This window comes from Dreissena polymorpha, unplaced genomic scaffold, assembly GCF_020536995.1.
Source record: "Dreissena polymorpha isolate Duluth1 unplaced genomic scaffold, UMN_Dpol_1.0 chrUn061, whole genome shotgun sequence".
In the NCBI taxonomy this organism is placed as follows: domain Eukaryota; kingdom Metazoa; phylum Mollusca; class Bivalvia; order Myida; family Dreissenidae; genus Dreissena; species Dreissena polymorpha.
Genome location: NW_026273375.1, coordinates 85641 through 104956, shown reverse-complemented (window position 1 = coordinate 104956; position 19316 = coordinate 85641). Strand labels below are relative to the sequence as shown.

The 19316-nt window shown below is 36.3% G+C and overlaps 1 protein-coding gene across 1 annotated transcript in view; it reads right to left on the bottom strand.

Annotated features, from left to right (window-relative positions):
* Nucleotides 1-18145, bottom strand: part of LOC127863928 (fibropellin-1-like) — a 41972-nt gene extending 23827 nt beyond the window's left edge. Inside the window, exons 1-19 of the mRNA XM_052403611.1 lie at nt 17762-18145; nt 17055-17197; nt 16541-16682; nt 16011-16118; nt 13907-14020; nt 13277-13390; nt 12693-12806; nt 11568-11681; nt 10598-10708; nt 9778-9891; nt 9514-9627; nt 9261-9374; nt 8993-9106; nt 7547-7657; nt 5969-6082; nt 3659-3772; nt 1468-1581; nt 1207-1320; nt 587-706 (exon numbers count right to left, since the gene is read on the bottom strand). Coding sequence (XP_052259571.1) covers nt 587-706; nt 1207-1320; nt 1468-1581; nt 3659-3772; nt 5969-6082; nt 7547-7657; nt 8993-9106; nt 9261-9374; nt 9514-9627; nt 9778-9891; nt 10598-10708; nt 11568-11681; nt 12693-12806; nt 13277-13390; nt 13907-14020; nt 16011-16118; nt 16541-16682; nt 17055-17197; nt 17762-17819 — 2161 coding nt within the window. The 5' untranslated portion in view covers nt 17820-18145. The remainder of the gene's footprint in view (nt 1-586; nt 707-1206; nt 1321-1467; nt 1582-3658; nt 3773-5968; nt 6083-7546; nt 7658-8992; nt 9107-9260; nt 9375-9513; nt 9628-9777; nt 9892-10597; nt 10709-11567; nt 11682-12692; nt 12807-13276; nt 13391-13906; nt 14021-16010; nt 16119-16540; nt 16683-17054; nt 17198-17761) is intronic.
* Between the last annotated feature and the right edge of the window lie 1171 nt (nt 18146-19316).

The following is a 19316-nucleotide window of genomic DNA, read 5'->3' as shown; positions in this document are numbered from 1 at the left end:
ATATTTGCATTACTACCTTTCAGCTGTTTTTGACGAAGCGATAAAACCATATCACAACATGAGTTCTCCGCTAAGTTAGAAACGGGTTCTGGTATTTTGAGAAATATGGCTGCAAAGGGGTTGGCCAGTTTTCCTTATACGGCTAGTACAGTTGAATCGTTATGACAATTGCTCAGAACATTTTTTTTCCTGTGTTTATTATGCCACAAGTGCACAATAACACTTGAAAACATTTTCATGTACTAATATATCCCTGACAGATTATATCAACTATATAAAAACTCACAAATAAGAATGTATGTGTTAAAAGATTTTAGGAATAACAAGCACTCTTAGCCTGTAAATTATAAATCCATATTTATAAGCATGATCTTGAATGAAATTTTATCAAATTTTAACTAACAATCGGATAGCACATGTATCTGTATTTATATCTCACATCAAAATTTAGTCATTTCCAACTCGTTACGTTTCATTTTTTTGTTATTACTGTCGTACTTTGTCTTTCAATACACATTACTAGAATTAGTAAAAATCGGTTAAAATGGGATAGAGTATGGCATCTAAGATCAATTTAAAAACAAACGCATGCCTTGATCACAGTTGATGCCTTGCCATCCGGCCGCACACGAGCACGTGTACTTGTTCTGTAGGTTATTGCACGTGGCTCCGTTCTGACATGGGTTACTGACGCACTCGTTGATGTCTACAAAAACAAACGCTATACTACGTTAAAACATTTTAGAATGAAGAAAATGCTGTTCTTTTTTCTGCACGCGAAATGAAACAATTGTATTATGTACACACGAAATGAAACTGTTCAATTTTTCACACACGATATAACACTGTTCTAATTTTTACACACACAATGGATAAAAAATGCTGTTTTTTTCTGCATATGAAATAGTAGTATTATATTTTCTACACGAGAAATGGAAAACGATGTGTTATTAATTTTATGTGCATGAATTACATCGAAATTATTGGGATTATACACAATTTGAACGTTTTTTAAATATGGACTAAAATTCGTAAATCAAAACAGATCTAATTGCATGTGTTAAATCATTAATTTTGAAAAGTATATTTATGATACAGCCATAGGAATTGAAGGACTTCGTAAATTTGAATATTCGTGTATAAAATGCAATGAAAACTGAATAATTTAAGACATCGTTGCATGATTTCAATAACGTGTTAGCACACCTTGGTCGCAGTTGACACCCTGCCAACCACCGGCACAGTTACACGTGTACTTGTTCTGTAGGTTGTTGCACGTGGCTCCGTTTTTGCACGGATTGCCATCACATTCGTCAATGTCTATAAAGGAATACATAGTTATGCATGCGAAAATCCATTGAATGCGATCAGTCTTAAACGAACTACTTTTTTGCCTGATGAAAATAACAACTGAATGTACCGCTTACAAGTGATATTTAAAAAAAATGTTCAAAGAAGGTAACTAACCTTGGTCACAGTTGGTTCCCTGCCAGCCACCGGCACATGTGCACGTGTACTTGTTGAGAAGGTTATTGCACGTGGCGCCGTTCTGACAAGGATTGCCTGCACACTCGTTTATATCTATATAAGTGAAAAAATGCGTTAAAATACAACAAGGGCAGTCGAGCTGTATAATGATTATTTTACTTTATTATACAGAATCGATACTTTTATTCTATGTAAGTGTATAATCCTTTCCGTCGTTGAAACGCTAACACAGTTAATAATCGACCATACCTAAAGCATATGAAAGCAACCATACAGTTTCTCAATAAGGTTTTGAAATTGTGCACGAAATTTAGGGAAAAGTACCCAAGATATTCTGCATATTTGCGTTCAAGACCTCACTACAATAGCAAAGGCCGTATGTTGCATTCAGCATTTGCCTCCGGTTGTCAATTCATTCAAATATATTGTCAGTAAGCGAGCCATTGTCGAGCTATTTTCCTAATTTCTAGGACCAGTGCGTCTCAGATAACGAAATTCGAAAAGATGTTTCTGACATAACGTCCAGTCATTTAACGTTGACGATGTCTTTTCGGCAAAATAACGTTAAGCGATTGGCCATCCACTTGTTCTCCAGCAAATGAAAACGAAAAAAGTTAAATCTTAAATAAGCTTGAGATAACACAATTTTCGTTATGACTGTATTACACGGGAAACGTTGTTGAGCAAGTTATACATGTATAGTCCTCTTGTTTTATCATTGAAACAAGGTATTTTAAGTGATTGAGAATTAAGTTTAAATATATATCTCGTGTTTTGTTCAGACAATTGAACGTTGCCGTTCCGTGTTATAAACTGAATAGTGCAAGATTCAGGCGAGGAATCATCTCTGGTTTAAATTGATGGTTTATCAAGCAATGATGCTTACTCCATGTGTGTAACGACGTATGAATGTGACGTTTATGAGATCGACAGCATAGTCCCTTTTATTTACTCTAAGTCGAGTGTAATGTTATTCGTTAACGTACAAATATCCGTGGTACTGTCCAGCTTCTCATAACAAAACCGCGGTTACGGATACTAACACCGAAACGGTACCTCGCGATTTTGAAAACCACGTGCAGATTGTGAAAAAGAACAGCGCTAAAGGTACTGCAGTTGTTCGCCGTTGTGTAATCATATGGCACTGTGCACAGTGCCACACTTTGGCGTTAACCCAACTTCGGTTGTCAAAACCGCAATGCATTCGCTTTTTGAAAAACACCGCGAATTGTAATTTATTTATAATGTTTACGTGAATAAAACCACAATAATCCTGATGAGTTAAAAAAAGGCGTGAGCACGTTTTTAAAGAATTACGATTAACGGTAAGTAATGCAATAGATTAACAAATGTTTAAATTATGTTTTTACAAATAAAATAACACTCCTGACTAGGAATATGAATGGTCTGAGAAGTACGATTTACTAGTTGCAATAATACAACTCCCTTCTGTTGACCCTCCGGGTCAATGGGATGTACGTATGTACTTATAAAAGCTTAGATTATTCAAGAAGAACTATACGATAAACCTTATCTATTTATAACATCAGATTTTAAATATTACCAGGGCTGCGTACATTTCGTACTTTTTTCATTCAATACCATTCACTCTCAAACAAACGTAAACACTTACAAAGGCCACATACCAGCATACAAATCGACTGGCATCAATACATTAGCGAGAATGTGAACATTTCTACGAAACTTTCCTTAAATAATAAAAGAAAGGACGATCTTGGCAAGGTATTCTCTTTTTAACGCGATTGTGACTCAAAAATAAATAGGCCTATGTGCTTTAAACAATGCAACCACTGAGCTATTTGAATTAGTTTTTTTATAGATATTATGCTATTATAAATTCCATCACAAATGCGATGCTCTCTATTGCGAAATATTGTATCATCGCATAACGACACCTCTTTCCGCGTACAAGAAACGGTGTGATTGCATACTTTTTTCACAGTAGGTCCCCATAGATTATAACGAGGCGTATTGCGATTGCCTTTCAAGTCTTTTTTAGCCGACCAAAAGTTGATTGTGAAATAATCAACAAGTTATTAACTCAAGTATTATCAAATACAAGTGTTCGCAAATCCAGGTCAGCATTGTCATAAAATCATTAGAGCATATAAATAGCTAGCATAAAATGAATGTAGTCCCGCTGCATTACCAGTCTGGCACTCGTTTCCGCTGTAGCCCGGCACACATTGGCAAGTGTATTTATTCTGTCCGTTTATGCACGTGGCTCCGTTCTGACATGGTTTCGGAGCGCATTCGTCGACGTCTAAAAACGTATTTCAAAAACAAAATAAATAAAAATATTAAATAAAAATGTAAAATACCTGTCCATTGATCATAACTCTGTACAGAACACGAACAACATAATAATGGTCATTCTTTATTTTTTGTTGTTGAGAGTACATTCTAACAATTATTTTATATAGATCTCCATTATTTAAGCTATTTAAAGGGACATATTCACAGTTTGTCAAAATGAGCATTTTCCATATTTGTCACGGAATGAAAAAGTAAATCAACTATGTACGTCCGCAAGGGAAACAAAACTAATAACGGAGACCCCTACTGACCACCCATTTTAATAACAAATAAACATCGATTGAAATTGATAAAATTATAGAGCGTTACAAACGCGAAAAGATTGAATAATTTGGATATTTCTATTGTCACCGACTTCAAAACATGCCAAAATCTGTGAACAATGTCCCTTTAAATTCGTCATGGAATTTACAATTAAGGTTTGAAAACATTTACCGGTAATAATTAAATAAATGATAGGATGGACGTATATTAATAACGAAATAAACAATGTAAAGCCTATGCGGTGGATCAATCGAATATCGAACTGTCAGAAACATGTCTAGCCCGTTTGTCAATATTGATTGAAAATATTACACCATGCACATGCTTGACCTTTAGCCTTAAGTATGACCTTTGCGTTTGTCCAAGGGTCGAAAAACCTTCTTCGCATGGTTAATGATTTGGAGATTGCATTAAGAAGGAAGAAGTTACGGTTCGGAAAAGGTTTTTTAGCCAAAATTCCAGCTTTCTTTGAGACTGAATCGAGAGAGATTGGCAAAGATAGAAACAGAACAGTATAAACACGTGCCGAAAATTAGATATGTTAATTAAATAATTAATATATTTTATTTCTTTTTATAGACATCGTTTGCTCCTTGAACATCAATTAATATAAGTAAATGACAGTTTTGTGTAGCGTAGCGACGTATTCATGGGTGTAAATTGTGTTTGTAGCAAACATTTTTGAACCCAGACGTTATAAGATGATAGTTAGATAGATAGATAGATTTATTTCGATAATGAGCAGCATAACATAATTTAACAACACATACATACATTAAAATTTAACAACATTTAAAATATGTTATTATTGAAATGCTGTGTGATGAACCATGTCAGTAAGCATCAATATCAAGGATGACACAAAAAAAGAGATGATAATCTCTTGTTTCCATTGTGGTCCTTTCTACTGATGGTGGTCTGACATAGAGAGGCGTGGACCATGAAAACAAAATAAAAAAAATCACTACAATATGAAAGAACAAAGGTAGTTATAAAGATGACTAAATTTTGCTGTTGCTCAATTGATTATGACAATGTAACAAGATAAAAAAGAAAGACCTTATAGTAACTGACCTATGAAGCTATCTCAGGCTAAAAGCACATTGTTACAAATAAAATAATATCACATTACTCTTGAGACTAGTTGGGAGTCAAAAACAAAACAAAAATAAATACGACAAAAATCATAATTCTAAAAAGTGGTTCTTGACCGCACCTTTAAAAGTATCGAAAGTGGGAATACTCCTTATATGTTGAGGTAACATGTTCCATAACTTACATCCTAGGTAAGCAAATGACTTAATTCCAAAAAGTTTAACCTTTGGAGGCACAAATGACCCATGTTCACTAGACCTACTTCTATAAGTATGAATAGAATCCTGAGTTACAAAGTTTTGACTCATGTAGCTTGGAGATAGGCCATGCTTAATTTTGAATACATGACATAGTGTAATTTGTTCCACTCTTTTGGAAACCGTTAACCAGTTTAAAGAAACAAAATGTTGGTTGCTGATTTGAGACCTGGGTTCTAGATTGAGAACAAATCTGACCAATTTGTTTTGGGTGACCTGGAGCCTATCCTTCCAGTATTTATTTAATCCATGAAACCAGAAGGAACACGCATAGTCAAAGTGGCACTGGATAAGTGAAGAAACCAAAAGTCTTTTAGTGTGGTCTGTAAGAAATGCTTGTTTCCTGTACATACATTTTTACCTGGCCTTTGCCTTTTTGATGATTGAAGTAACCATGGATTCACCTGTTAAATGTTGATCAAGGGTGGCACCAGTTAAATTAACGTCACTTTGTTCATTTGGGCGTTTGTCAATTTATATCATTTAGAACTGTAAGTACATGACACCGCCCTTTGGTCAAACATTACCTTGATTACAGTTGGTTCCCTGCCACCCTCCAGCACACGTGCACGTGTACTTGTTTAGCCCATTGGTGCAAGTTGCTCCGTTCTGACATGGTTTTACAGCGCATTCGTCGATATCTGAAGAGCAATATGTTTTATTTCGCTTTTCAGGTCGCAAATTTTTATTTTCAGCTGTCATATACCGGTACCCTTTCCCAAATAGTCAACCAATTGAAATTGAAGACGAACAAATATTCAACCAATCGAAATTGAAGACGAACTCATACTCAACCAATCGAAATTGAAGAAGAATGATACCAAGCAAGTAATTATAAGCTTTTGTTATTCCAAAGAAAACCCACCAATAATCTGGTGTTTAGGCCACAGTTTTATTAAGCAAATTATTTACGCCTATTTATCGTATCACTGTCGCGTTATCAAAACGGCTATAATGTCCCTTGTGGGAGACCAATTATCGGGATCACGTCTCTACAAGATCGCGAAGGGTCACAGGACCTCATTAAACGATCGATGTATTCAGGTAACGTCAAATTAATTTAGATCAAATTTTGTGAGAAAAGCATAAGGTTCTGTATGCGGTATGGACAGGTTTCACTGCACGAAAAAAGTCGAATATTGCTTAATGTATATATCGATGTTTCGGACAGAATAAGCAACTGGTATTTACATTTATCAGTTGAATTTAATCAGTATTCGCAGGGTATCTACAGTTATAATAAAACGCTCTCGAGATATCTTGCAATAAGTGCCCCTTACAAGCCAACATGACCTTGACATGTTGATGTGAATGTTACCCTTCTTTTTGAGTAATCAGTATTCTCAGTCTAATCAGCCTCGTTTTTGGACAATTGGGCTTGAAGCATCTGCGTAAATTGCCGTATGAAGGAGTGTCTCATATGAATATAAAACCAATGTAGGCTGAAACTGCTGTCTACCTGTCCGGACTGTACAGGCTAATCCGGGATGGATAACACTTTACGCACATGCATTAAGCCCAGTATTCTCAGAACGGGACCCAAATGATCGTTGGTTAAAGGGTCGTTTAGATAACGGGCAGAAATTTATTTGATGCTTCCCGGAACCATTGACATTTTAGCAGTTGACCTCATAATACATAGCCATCTACTTAACCCTCCCTCTTACTCACTCCCCCCCCCCATCCAAAAAAACACAACAGCAAAATAACTTGGGTGATCTTATGCCAAATAATTATGAAGATATCTCGGCGATACAAATGTCATGTTACAAAATTGACCATTGACACAAGTAGCCAGCGCTCAACTTCGATTATAATAAATCAAAGCCTTATTCATATTGTACAGAACGCAATCATCTATGAACCTACCAACCAAGGGCATACATATACATGTATTCGCCAGATCATAATTGATAAAAACGTACCAATGTCGGCGGATTTTTATTTCCTAAATCATTACTTTTCTAAAACTTAGAAAATTTAAAATAAAACACAAGTGATCAAAATGACTGTCCACACTATATAACTATTCTATGGAATGCATGAAAAATGATAAACAAAATATAATGCTGTCATAACCAGATTGACATTTTGTAAAACATTACCGACATTGCAGGCGATTCCCTGCCACCCGGCCTCACACCGACATGTGTACGAGTTGATTCCGTCGACGCACGTGCCGTAATTACAGGAGACTCCAAGGCACTCGTTTATATCTGAAAAAGCATTTCGTTAAATTTGTTTGAAAATATATTATTTAACGATACATATTGTGGCCCTTTCTCGTCCTTTGAGTAAGACTGCGATAACTCGAGGTAGCACGGGACTGACCTCGATGCTCGAGTAATCGCAGGTTTCGAGTAATCCATGGTATTATTTGTTTTCATTGTTTCGGTTGGCGATGCTTAAGTACTGACCGCAAACGCTTTATTAACATGTAAGACGGTGCTTGGAAAAGAAAAGGCTTTGTAAAAATCTCTTAAGGTTACAGTATCCTAAACTAAATAATAATAATGATCGTTCATTCATTTAATTTAATCAACAAACACACATTACACATATATAATCAAAAATATCCAATAGCCATGTAGCATATTTAAAATAGCACACAAGGTACGAACATGCGTATGAAAAAAACACACGAAAAACAAAATGATCACCACACAGTTTGTTTTTAATATACAGAAGCTTTCCTGATCTAGCTATCCGCCCACAAGTGGGTCTATGACTAGATTGCTCAGGAGTTTGACCATTTGTAAGACTATTTTCTTTCTGTGTTGCCATGATGTAGCGCAAATGACAAGACGTAATTCAGCTAAGAGATTCCGATGTATTATCTGCTTCGCTCTCTTTTATACCATACATTTGATCATATTTAGCTATTGCTGGTTATTATTTAATTATCATTAAAACTGTGTAGCTTTTATTTGCATCTCAAAGTATGACAATTTGCGGTGTTTCTCAAACTGCTACTAACTTCACACCTAATCAAGCTTTTTTGTCTGCTTGATTGCGCTGTTTTCACAACTCGATTATTTTTATCATCGACAAGTCGAGAAAGTGTTTTCGAATAATTGCCAGTTAATTAGGTGTGAAAATCCCTTCAGGGACCAGCACACATTCTCGAGTTATCGAAAATCGCATGTTTGAGTTATTGCGGGTATTTTTATATAGAAATTAAAGGAAAATATTAGGGACTTCCTAAAATGTTCGAGTAATCGCCAGTTTTCGAGAAATCGCCAGCTCGAGTTATTGCAATTCTACTGTATCTGAAAACAACGTGTTTATTGTTGTATGAAATTCAGAGGTAGATTGCAATATCCCGGTACTCCACCATCTATGTTTTTGTTGATGCGCGCCTTCTTAATCCAGTTAATACAGATTATTATAATCCATGCACGCGGTACGAAATGCGTGAGGATACGGCCTTGTGTTGCTCAGCAAGTCCGAGATAATTAAACTTGATAAAATTCAATACAATGAATCTACACAAAAAATCTGATAAAGATATCAGATATACATTACTAAAAGTAATAAGTGTGTAAACTGACTTTGGTCGCAGTTCTTGCCGTTCCATCCCGCCACACAGTTGCATGTGTACGCGTTGATTCCGTCAACGCACGTGGCGCCATTCTGGCACGGGTTAGGGAAACATTCGTTGATGTCTGAAAATACCGGGTTATGACGTGCATGTGTTGTTGGCTGTTTAATATGACAAACGATTTTTATAAAGGTGACCGATTGTGCACGGTGTAAATTAAGTAAAAAACGAAAATTTCAATGATTGACTTTTGCACACTAATAAGTGTGTATACTCACTCTGGTCGCAGTTCTTGCCGTTCCATCCCGCCACGCAGTTGCATGTGTAATCGTTAATTCCGTCAGTACATGTGGCGCCGTTCTGACACGGGTTTGGGGAACACTCGTTGATGTCTGGAGTATACGTTATGCACGCCTTGTTTTATATATAATAAAGTTGTCACACATCGGAATGGAAAGCGCCGATTAACACAATTCTAATATTATTTAAAGTTCAGATTTATATATACATTAACTATTTGCGTGAACTCACTCTGGTCGCAGTTCTTGCCGTTCCATCCCGCCACGCAGTTGCACGTGTACGCATTGATTCCGTCAATGCACGTGGCACCGTTCTGGCAGAGATTTGGGGAGCACTCGTTGATGTCTGGAAGTATATGTAATATACGTGATGTTGACTGTTCTTTAAAATGACAAAATATTTTACGAAGGTGAATGATTGCTTAGTGAGCACAGTGATTGGAAGAGAACCTATTCAAAGATTTTCTATGGGATAATAACACATTTTTGTACTCACTCTGGTCACAGTTCTTGCCGTTCCATCCCGCCACACAATTGCACGCGTACGCATTTATTCCGTCAATGCACGTGGCGCCGTTCATGCACGGGTTTGGAGAACACTCATTGATTTCTGGAAATATGTCATGCGAACTGCAAAGGCTTATCTAGGACTACACATTACGCTCATACATAAAGCCCAGTTTTCCATGCCAAATGTTTGTTAAGGTACCGGGCGGACATGTCTAGGACTACACATTACGCTCATACATAAAGCCCAGTTTTCCATGCCAAATGTTTGTTAAGGTACCGGGTGGACATGTCTAGGACTACACATTACGCTCATACATAAAGCCCAGTTTTCCAGGCCAAATGTTTGTTAAGGTACCGGGCGGACATGAATTTCATGTTCCCCGGGACCATTGACATTTTACCTATTGACCTCATAATAAATAGCCATCTGCTTTACCACTTCCCCCTCATATAACCAGCAAAAAACAACTTAGATGATCGTATGCCAAATAGTTTCGATATATCCTGCTGAAAAAAAATTCCTATTACAAAATATATATAGTATGGCCACAAAATTATCAATGGATCGACCAACCGACGGATATGTGCACACAAATCCTCACACTATCGACAATCACACATTAACCTCTGGCAGCGGATAAATATTTCATTACTCATTGAATTTATCTTAAATGTGAAATTTCAAATAAAATGCAACAGTTAAACAAGTGCATCAAAATGATGTGTCAACTCTATATAACTGTTCAAGCGAAAGCTTAAACAATACAAACAAATGTTGTAATAAAACACATTTTGTAAATCATTACCGACATTGCAGGCGTTTCCCTGCCATCCGGCCTCACACCGACATGTGTACGAGTTGATTCCGTCGACGCACGTGCCGTAATTACACGAGACTCCAAGGCACTCGTTTATATCTGAATAAGAATAACATAAAAAAATATTTTGTTAACTTGTTTATAAAACACATCATATTGTGGGCATTTATCCATATATCGTTTGAGGACTTATAATAAAACAATATGTTTATCGTTCTATGAAATTAAGGCGTCGATTGCAATATAAAATGGCAAGCCGCCATCTTTGTTTTTTTTATGACGCACAATCCAGTAAATAAAGATCATCACAATCCATGCACGCTTTACGAATATGCGTAAGGATGCAACTCCTTGTTAGGCTTATCATATCCGAATTAATAACACTTGCTATACTCAATGAAATTTCTCCTCAAAAGAACAGACGTCCATTCAAGTCCGACTTGATTAAAAACTTCGCATCCGATAAAAAATGCATCACTAAAACATTTATAAATGTTCGAAAACGGGTATTCGAAAAACATTACTGTAGAGTCTATCAAAATAGTTTTTTCTGCATAATAATTCATTTCGGTGCAAAACATTATATTATATAAATAACACAAGCCATAGAGAATGCTGAAAACTTTTTGTCAACCCGATAAGAATAATCACATTCTAGGCACAAGTTTGCGAAAGAAATGCGTCTTGTAAGAGTTAAATATGCACAAATAATTGCACAAAAATAACACAGTGACTTATTAACAAAGTATGTAAATGTTAAAACAGACTTCTGTAAAAAAAAACGTGACTGAGTATACGAGATGTAACGCAAACTACCCTTCGTACTTCTATGGGCTCATACATATTATATCCAGACTTTCTTTTTAGTGTATTCCAACATAAACAACTCCATTCGGAGGATCTCTGAAATTCCCAGTGTATGGAAGACGAAACTCGTGTACGTGCTATATCTACTCACTGGTCTCGCAGTTGTTTCCGTTGAACCCCGCCGCGCATTTGCACGTGTAGCCGTTCACGAGATCTGTGCACGCGCCACCGTTCTGACAAGGTTTGGGAGCGCATTCGTCGATGTCTTGAATTGTATTTAAAACACGATGTAAACAATACATACACTAAATACATGTAAATAATCTCTCCATAAATAATAAATGTTTACAGAACACGAAACGAATGCAAAATGTGTAATTTTAATTGTATTTCAGTACCGCCTAGATAGAATATATGTGTTCTTGTAATTGATTGTGTCTGCTTTTATTTAAATTTTTAAATTACTATCGTTTGTTATAATGATTATAATGTTATGCTGTTATACCTATTCACGTGACAAAGAATAATGTGCATATGTGAATAATAAGGAGATGTACTGTTGTCTGAATAAAATGTCTGTCTGTCTGTCTGTCCGTCCGTCCGTCCGTCCGTCCGTCCGTCCGTCTGTCTGTCTGTCTGTCTGTCTGTCTGTCTGTCTGTCTGTCTGTCTGTCTGTCTGTCTGTCTGTCTGTCTGTCTGTCTGTCTGTCTGTCTGTCTGTCTGTCTGTCTGTCTGTCTGTCTGTCTGTCTGTCCGTCCGTCTGTCTGTCTGTCTGTCTCTCCGTCCGTCCGTGAGATGTTTGCTGAATTAAAGTAAGCTTTAAACGCTGTATAGTAGGAAACGGGAATTCGAAAAACATTAGTGTAGAGTCTATCAAAATAGTTTTTTGTATAATAATTCATTTTAGTGCAAAACAGTATAGTATTATATAAATAGCACATGCCATGGAGGATGCTGGAAACATTTTGTCAACCCGATTATAATAACCACATTCTAGGCGTAAGTTTGCGAAAGGAATGCGTCTTGTAAGAGTTAAATATGCACAAATAAAAGCACAAAAGTAACACAGTGACTTAAAGAAAAAGTATGTAAATGATAAAACAGACCTCTGTAAAACAACGGGACTGAGTATACGAGATGTAACGCAAACTACTTTTATGGGCTCATAAATATTATGTTCAGACTTTCTTTTTAGTGTATTCCAACATAAACAACATCATAGGAGGATCTCTAAAATTTCCAGTGCGAAACTCGTGTACGTGCTATATCTACTCACTGGTCTCGCAGTTGTTTCCGTTGAACCCCGCCGCGCATTTACACGTGTAGCCGTTCACGAGGTCTGAGCACGCGCCACCGTTCTGACAAGGTTTCGGAGCGCATTCGTCGATGTCTTAAATCGTATTTCAAATACAATGTAAACAATACCTACACTGTACATTTACATATTCTCTCAATAAGTAATAAGTGTGTACATAGCACGGAAAAAAAAGCAAAATGTGTATTCTTTTTTTTGTTAAGGACCTCATTCCCACATTTATTTCATCTGGACCACAAACTATGTAGTAATTTAAATTTATCATTGCAATATAAGTTTGTACACATTCAATGATAATTTGCACAATCATAGAATGAACTTATATTGATTGCGGAATAAACTAAATAAATAAAAGTCAACGATGTGTGTTCCAAAACTCCTTCTGGAAGTATGTCATGCAGGTGTTGTAAGCTTTTTAATCATGAACAATTCGCCACTCCTTGGTATCGAATGCGAGGCCAAAAACAATCCATGCACATACTAGTTAAAATAAATATAAAGAGATAAATTTCTAAAAGTCACAAGTGTGTAATATGTATACTGACTTTGATCACAGTTGGTGCCAGTCCATCCCGCCACACACTTGCATGAGTACGAGTTAATTCCGTCAACGCATGCCGCACCATTCTTGCAAGGGCTTGTGGCACATTCATTGATATCTACAAGCATAAGTATAAGATTTTTGCTGAATTAGAGTAAGCTTTAAACGCCGTATGGTAGGAAACGGGAATTGGAAAAACATTAGTGTAGAGTCTATCAAAATAATTTATCTGCATACTAATTCATTTCGGTGCAAAACATTATAATATTATATAAATGACACAGGCCGTAAAGGGTGCTGAAACCATGTTTGTCAACCCGATAATGATAATTACATTCTAGGCGCAAGTTTGCGAAAGAAATGCGTCTTGTAAGAGTTAAATATGCACAAATAATTGCACAAAAATAACACAGTGACTTAAAGAAAAAGTATATAAATGTTAAAACAGACTTCTGTAAAAAAAAATAACGTGACTGAGTATACGAGATGTAACGCAGACAACTTCTATGGACTCATACATATTATGTTCAGACTTTCTTTTTAGTGTATTCCAACATAAACAACTCCATAGGAGGATCTCTAAAATTTCCAGTGTATGCAAGACGAAACTCGTGCACGTGCTATATCTACTCACTGGTCTCGCAGTTGTTTCCGTTGAACCCCGCCGCGCATTTACACGTGTAGCCGTTCACGAGGTCTGAGCACGCGCCACCGTTCTGACAAGGTTTCGGAGCGCATTCGTCGATGTCTTGAATTGTATTTCAAACACAGATTAAACACTCCCTACACTTTTAATGAAAATAATATGTCCATAATTATTAAATTTTTACAGAACACGAAAAAAATGCAAAATGTGTATTCTTAATTTTGTAAAGACTTCACTCTCACTTTCATGTGGACCTAAAACTATGTAGTTATTTAAAATTATTATTGCAATTGAAGTTTGTTAACATAAAATTATAATTAAAAAATGATATTAATAATATTGATAACGAAATAAACGCGATAAATGAAAGTCATCGCTGTGTGTTCCAAAACTACAAAACGCGTATGAACCTGTTCGAATCCCGGGTGTACGAGACTGAAAATTTAGAAATAACGATTAAGTTAAAAGTTTTAATCAATCGTTGTATTATGCTTTTGTTATAAGAAAAACGATCCTTAATAATTCTTTTAAGTGTGTTTCAGTACCGCCTCGATAGAACATATGTGTTCTTGTAATTGATTGTGTTTACTTGTATTTATATTCTTAAATGGCTAACGTCTGTTATAATGAGTATAATGTTATGTTGTTAAATCTATTTACGTGACAAAAAAATAATGTGCTTATGTTAATATTAAGAAGATGTACTGTCTGTCGTTACCGAGCGAAACGTTACATAGTAACAGATTGCAGCAGGTAACCTTTCATAGCCACTTGGTATGAAGCAACACGTTACCAAATGACACGATAACTAGCGAGATAATACCGAGCGACACTGTATCAAGCGAAACGTAACATAGCTAAAAATGTGTATTTGGTACCTAGCAAAATGTAACCTAGCTTTAATTTATCTAACAGCATACAACCCAGCAACAAGTTACCAAGCAACAGGATACATAGCAACAATAACATAGGAAGACATCGCTACACGTTACCTTGCAACACGTTACCTTATTACAAGTTACTTAGCTACACGTTTCTTAGCAACTTGTTAATAAGCCACATGTCACACTACAATAGATGACTAAGCAACATGTTACCAAAAAAATACTTTACCAAGCAACACGTGAACTGCGACATAAAACATATGAACGCGTTACCTAATAAAAGTTTACCTAACATCACGTTACTGGACCACACGTTACCTAGAAACAGGTACATGTGACTAAGCAAACCATTTCTGGCAACATATAACCTAGCAAACTGTTAATTAGCCAATGTACGTTACTTAGCAAAACCTAACAAAACGTAACCGAGCAACACGGACATTACCTAGCAATACGTTCCTTATCCACACGTTTCTTAGAAACTCGTTTCTTTACCTAACGTACTCTAGCTACAGTTATTTTAGCAGCACTTTACATGGCAAAAGGTCACCTAGCAACAGATGATGTAGAAAACAGGAAGCTAGCAACATATTTTTGTAACACATTACCTAGCAAACAGGTAAGATACAAAAGCGTTTCATAGCAACAAGTTACATAGCAACACGTACTTTAAATAAAACAAACTAATAGAAACACGCTTCTTAAACATGCGTCACCAAACAATATGTCACTTAACCTAACAAAGGTTAACCATTCAGCACGGTATCCAACCATTTGTCACCTAGCAACAGGTAACCTACCTTAACGTTTCCTTGCTCTATGTTACAAAGCGTTACGTTACTTAACCGTATGTTACTTAGCAAACAACTATTAAGCCACACGTTACCTAGAAACAGGTAGTCCACCAACATGTAACCTAGCAAGAGTTTAGTAAAAACTTGTTTACAAAACAAAACGGTACCAATCAACACTTACATAGCAACCCATTACCGAGCAATATGTAACGCATCCATGCGTTCCCTAGCAATACGTTACATAAAAACAGGTACCTTGGGTAATCTATCATGCGTTGAATATAAATACCTAACAAAAGGTAACCTGCATATTCGTTATCAATGCAACACGTTATCAAGCGCCACACTACAAAGCAACTGACAATCTGAAAACAGATGAACTAGAAAGAGGTCACATAACAACAGGTAACCTACTTATATCGCAGTGAGTTCCGGTCCAGCCCGCCGCGCATTTGCACGAGTATTCTCCCCGCCCGATGTTGGCGCACGTTGCACCGTTCTTACAGGGAGAAACGTCACAAGCTAGAGGACAGTAACATTTTTGCGCATTGGTTGTATACATTTCAATTTACCGTTAGGCTTAGACTAATGGAATTTAAATTAAACGAAAACTATAAACTATATTACGCTAAATCAACTCTTAATTGTATCCCTCATATATAAGTTACGATAAAAGAAATTCTCTGCTGATCATAATTATATTGACCTATCTTAATTCAGTCATAGTAAAACACCATCAGAACGGAGTATTCACATCTATTAAAATGGAGTTGGCATTCTTGTGGAAAGCAAGAACATTATGTTTTCAAATTTGTCAAATAACGTTTTCCGTAGCAATAATGAAGAAAGTAGAACGATGTTTACTATCAATATAATGTCAGATAAATGTGTCTTTTTCAAAACTCTAATGAAAGTTCAGTTGAGCGAGGAGGCAAGTGCAATACCCCAGTTGCTATAGACGGAAATCCTCCAGATGCCGCCGCACATTATTCTGCTATCTCCCCTGCATGGAAAATTACATTCAGATTCCGGGCGCTTCTCTAAGTTGAAACGGAATGCATCTCCACAGAAGCACTCGCCAGAAACCTACGTCACATTAAACAGCAATACATTTTAGTCTGAACTAGTTCGGGTGTAACGTATTGAATTTATTGTTAGTAAAATAGTAGCGAATGTATAACTTGAAATCATTTGTCAATGGATACGATTGAATAAACAATAAAGAATCGGCAACATATTAAGAAGTTTGCATTGTAAGTGATAAAAATGCGTTCAGTACAAGCTTTAATCGTAATATATGTTTTGCTTGAAAGTTTTTTATCCGAAACAAGCAACGAGCTTTGTCTGATTTGCGGCTATAAAACTATTTCGGTTAATTCATACACATCAAAACCAGCATCGAAACCAGATATCGTTGTTCATTGGCCGACATTGTATTAATTAACTCGGTTTACTCACCTGCGTCCCCGAATATCTGTACCCCCCCTGGTCGTAACACTTCTTGCTGCAGTGCTCCGGTGAATTTAGAGGATCATCTCTCTCTATCCATGGCAGCAGGATACGGTCTCCGATGTCAACATAGCAGCCCAAGTATACGATCCCTGAAGCAGACCACAATTTCTCACGACTTCTGACAATCAGGCCCCTACCTTTCAAGCATTATTGGAACGCGCAAACTTTTTTCTTGACAAAGAGCACAAATCGTTGTTAACCGCCTAATCAACATTCGTAAAAATACACGAAACTTGTTCCAATACATTACACTATAGCTATTGTAGTTATTGCATACAAGAACTTTTGCACGTTGTAAAGCCGCTCTAGATCCGTACTAGGTACGTTTGCCTTTATTGTTGTTTGATGAAAATTATGTGAGTCATAATCGTTGTTAACGTTTTAAACATAAATTGAACATAATTACTTAACAAATATGAGCCTTGCTCTGTAAAAAGGGGGTTAAATGCATGTGCGTAAAATGTCGCCCCTGATTAGCCTGTGCAGTCATTATAGGCTAATCAGAGACGACACTTTCCGCCTTTATTATATTTTTCGTTAAAAGGGTGACTCTTCTTGAAGAAAACCCAATTTGCACGGGCTAATCTGAGAGGACCTTTTACGCACGTGCATTTAAAACCGTTTTCTCAGAGCCAGACGCATACATTCCTTACCTGCAGCCGCACACTGCATAGCTATCGCCAACACTACCAATGATGTTGTCGACACCATCTGTGAAATCGTGAAATCAAATTCTCAAGCGATATTTTTTAAAGTACGATCATTCGAATGTGTCATTTATTGAGGGAAAAGGCTTAAAATTAATTCACTTCAACTTGAACACATACGGAATAATATGGATTTTTAACTTGAACACATACGGAATAATGTGGATTTACCGAATGTAACAATAAAATATTGAAAATATGAGTGTCGACATTTACATATTTTTTCTTAAAGATCGTGTTCATAATTACAAACCAAATCATGGGTTCGTTAGTTAACACCAATACCCACTAATTTTCTTCAAGTGTTCATCTAAGCACTTATACATTTATTTTTCCATGCATTCCAAAACGTGCATACACACTTAAACTGGTCAAATGTCACATATTAAAACTTTTCAAAATAATCATTTCGATCAAACTATATAGTTTTATCGATACAAAATAACAGCAGTTTCCGAATGTACTTGCCATTACAAGTCCAGTGCAAAGCAATTTCAGTGTTACATAGATATATGTGTATCGTTTAATTACCTTAAATACTAACTAGTCCCATATTACAGGAAAGTGGCGAAATGTATCACGTACTACATGTATTTTATATCAGCATTGTAGCAGCTGTCAATAACGGTTAACCGACTAAAAATGTTTTCTGATTTACGTGTTAATAAGTAACCGACCGTAAATGACAAACTCAGAAGTTATAGTAGTAAACTGATCTTTGTATTTGTTCGTTGTTTTAGTATTTAATTCGGTCAACTGAAAATTAAATCTAAACTTCTCATTATGTGCCAAGGTAAACACGTCACCTAGCAACACGTTAAATAGCAGCACTATACATAACAGGCAAACTGAACAAGCGTCGGCATCTCGTTAGATAAGTGTACTTATATAAGATTGTCTTTTATTTAAGATTGACCACCCCGTTAATTCAGCGATTTATAAATTGCGGCTTAATTGTATTTATTAGAATCATTTTACAAACGTAGATATTATTAACAATAACAGTTTTATGTTACCATTGGTTAAAATTTTGTGAGTACTTTTAAAAAAATTAAACACAATAGTATTTAAAAATATTGGAGGAAATAAAAGCAAAGTTAAGGAGACATAAGACGACATTACCTTGCCAATCCTTGATTGGGAAGCACCGACGAAATCTGCGGAAGAGCCACAAGCAAGCCGCAAGGAAACAAAGAAGTTGGACCTCTTCTCGATGTCAACTCCTCATTCGTAATGAGGCAATCCTGGTTGGTTTAAAGGCGTATAAATGAGGGATTATTGTAATCCAACGATTTCGAGATGATTGCCAAAGACGCGCGGTAATAAGGTCAATACATTTTGGCACTGTTGCAGTTGCCCCATATCATTAGCCGATCAAAACACATAACATCAGTTTTTCACACCCCGATACAATAGAAAGGGAAACTATATTTGCTATTTGCCAAGTCTCAACCTCAAATTTGCCTTACAGAGAATTGTGAAATAACTTCTTATATCGTAA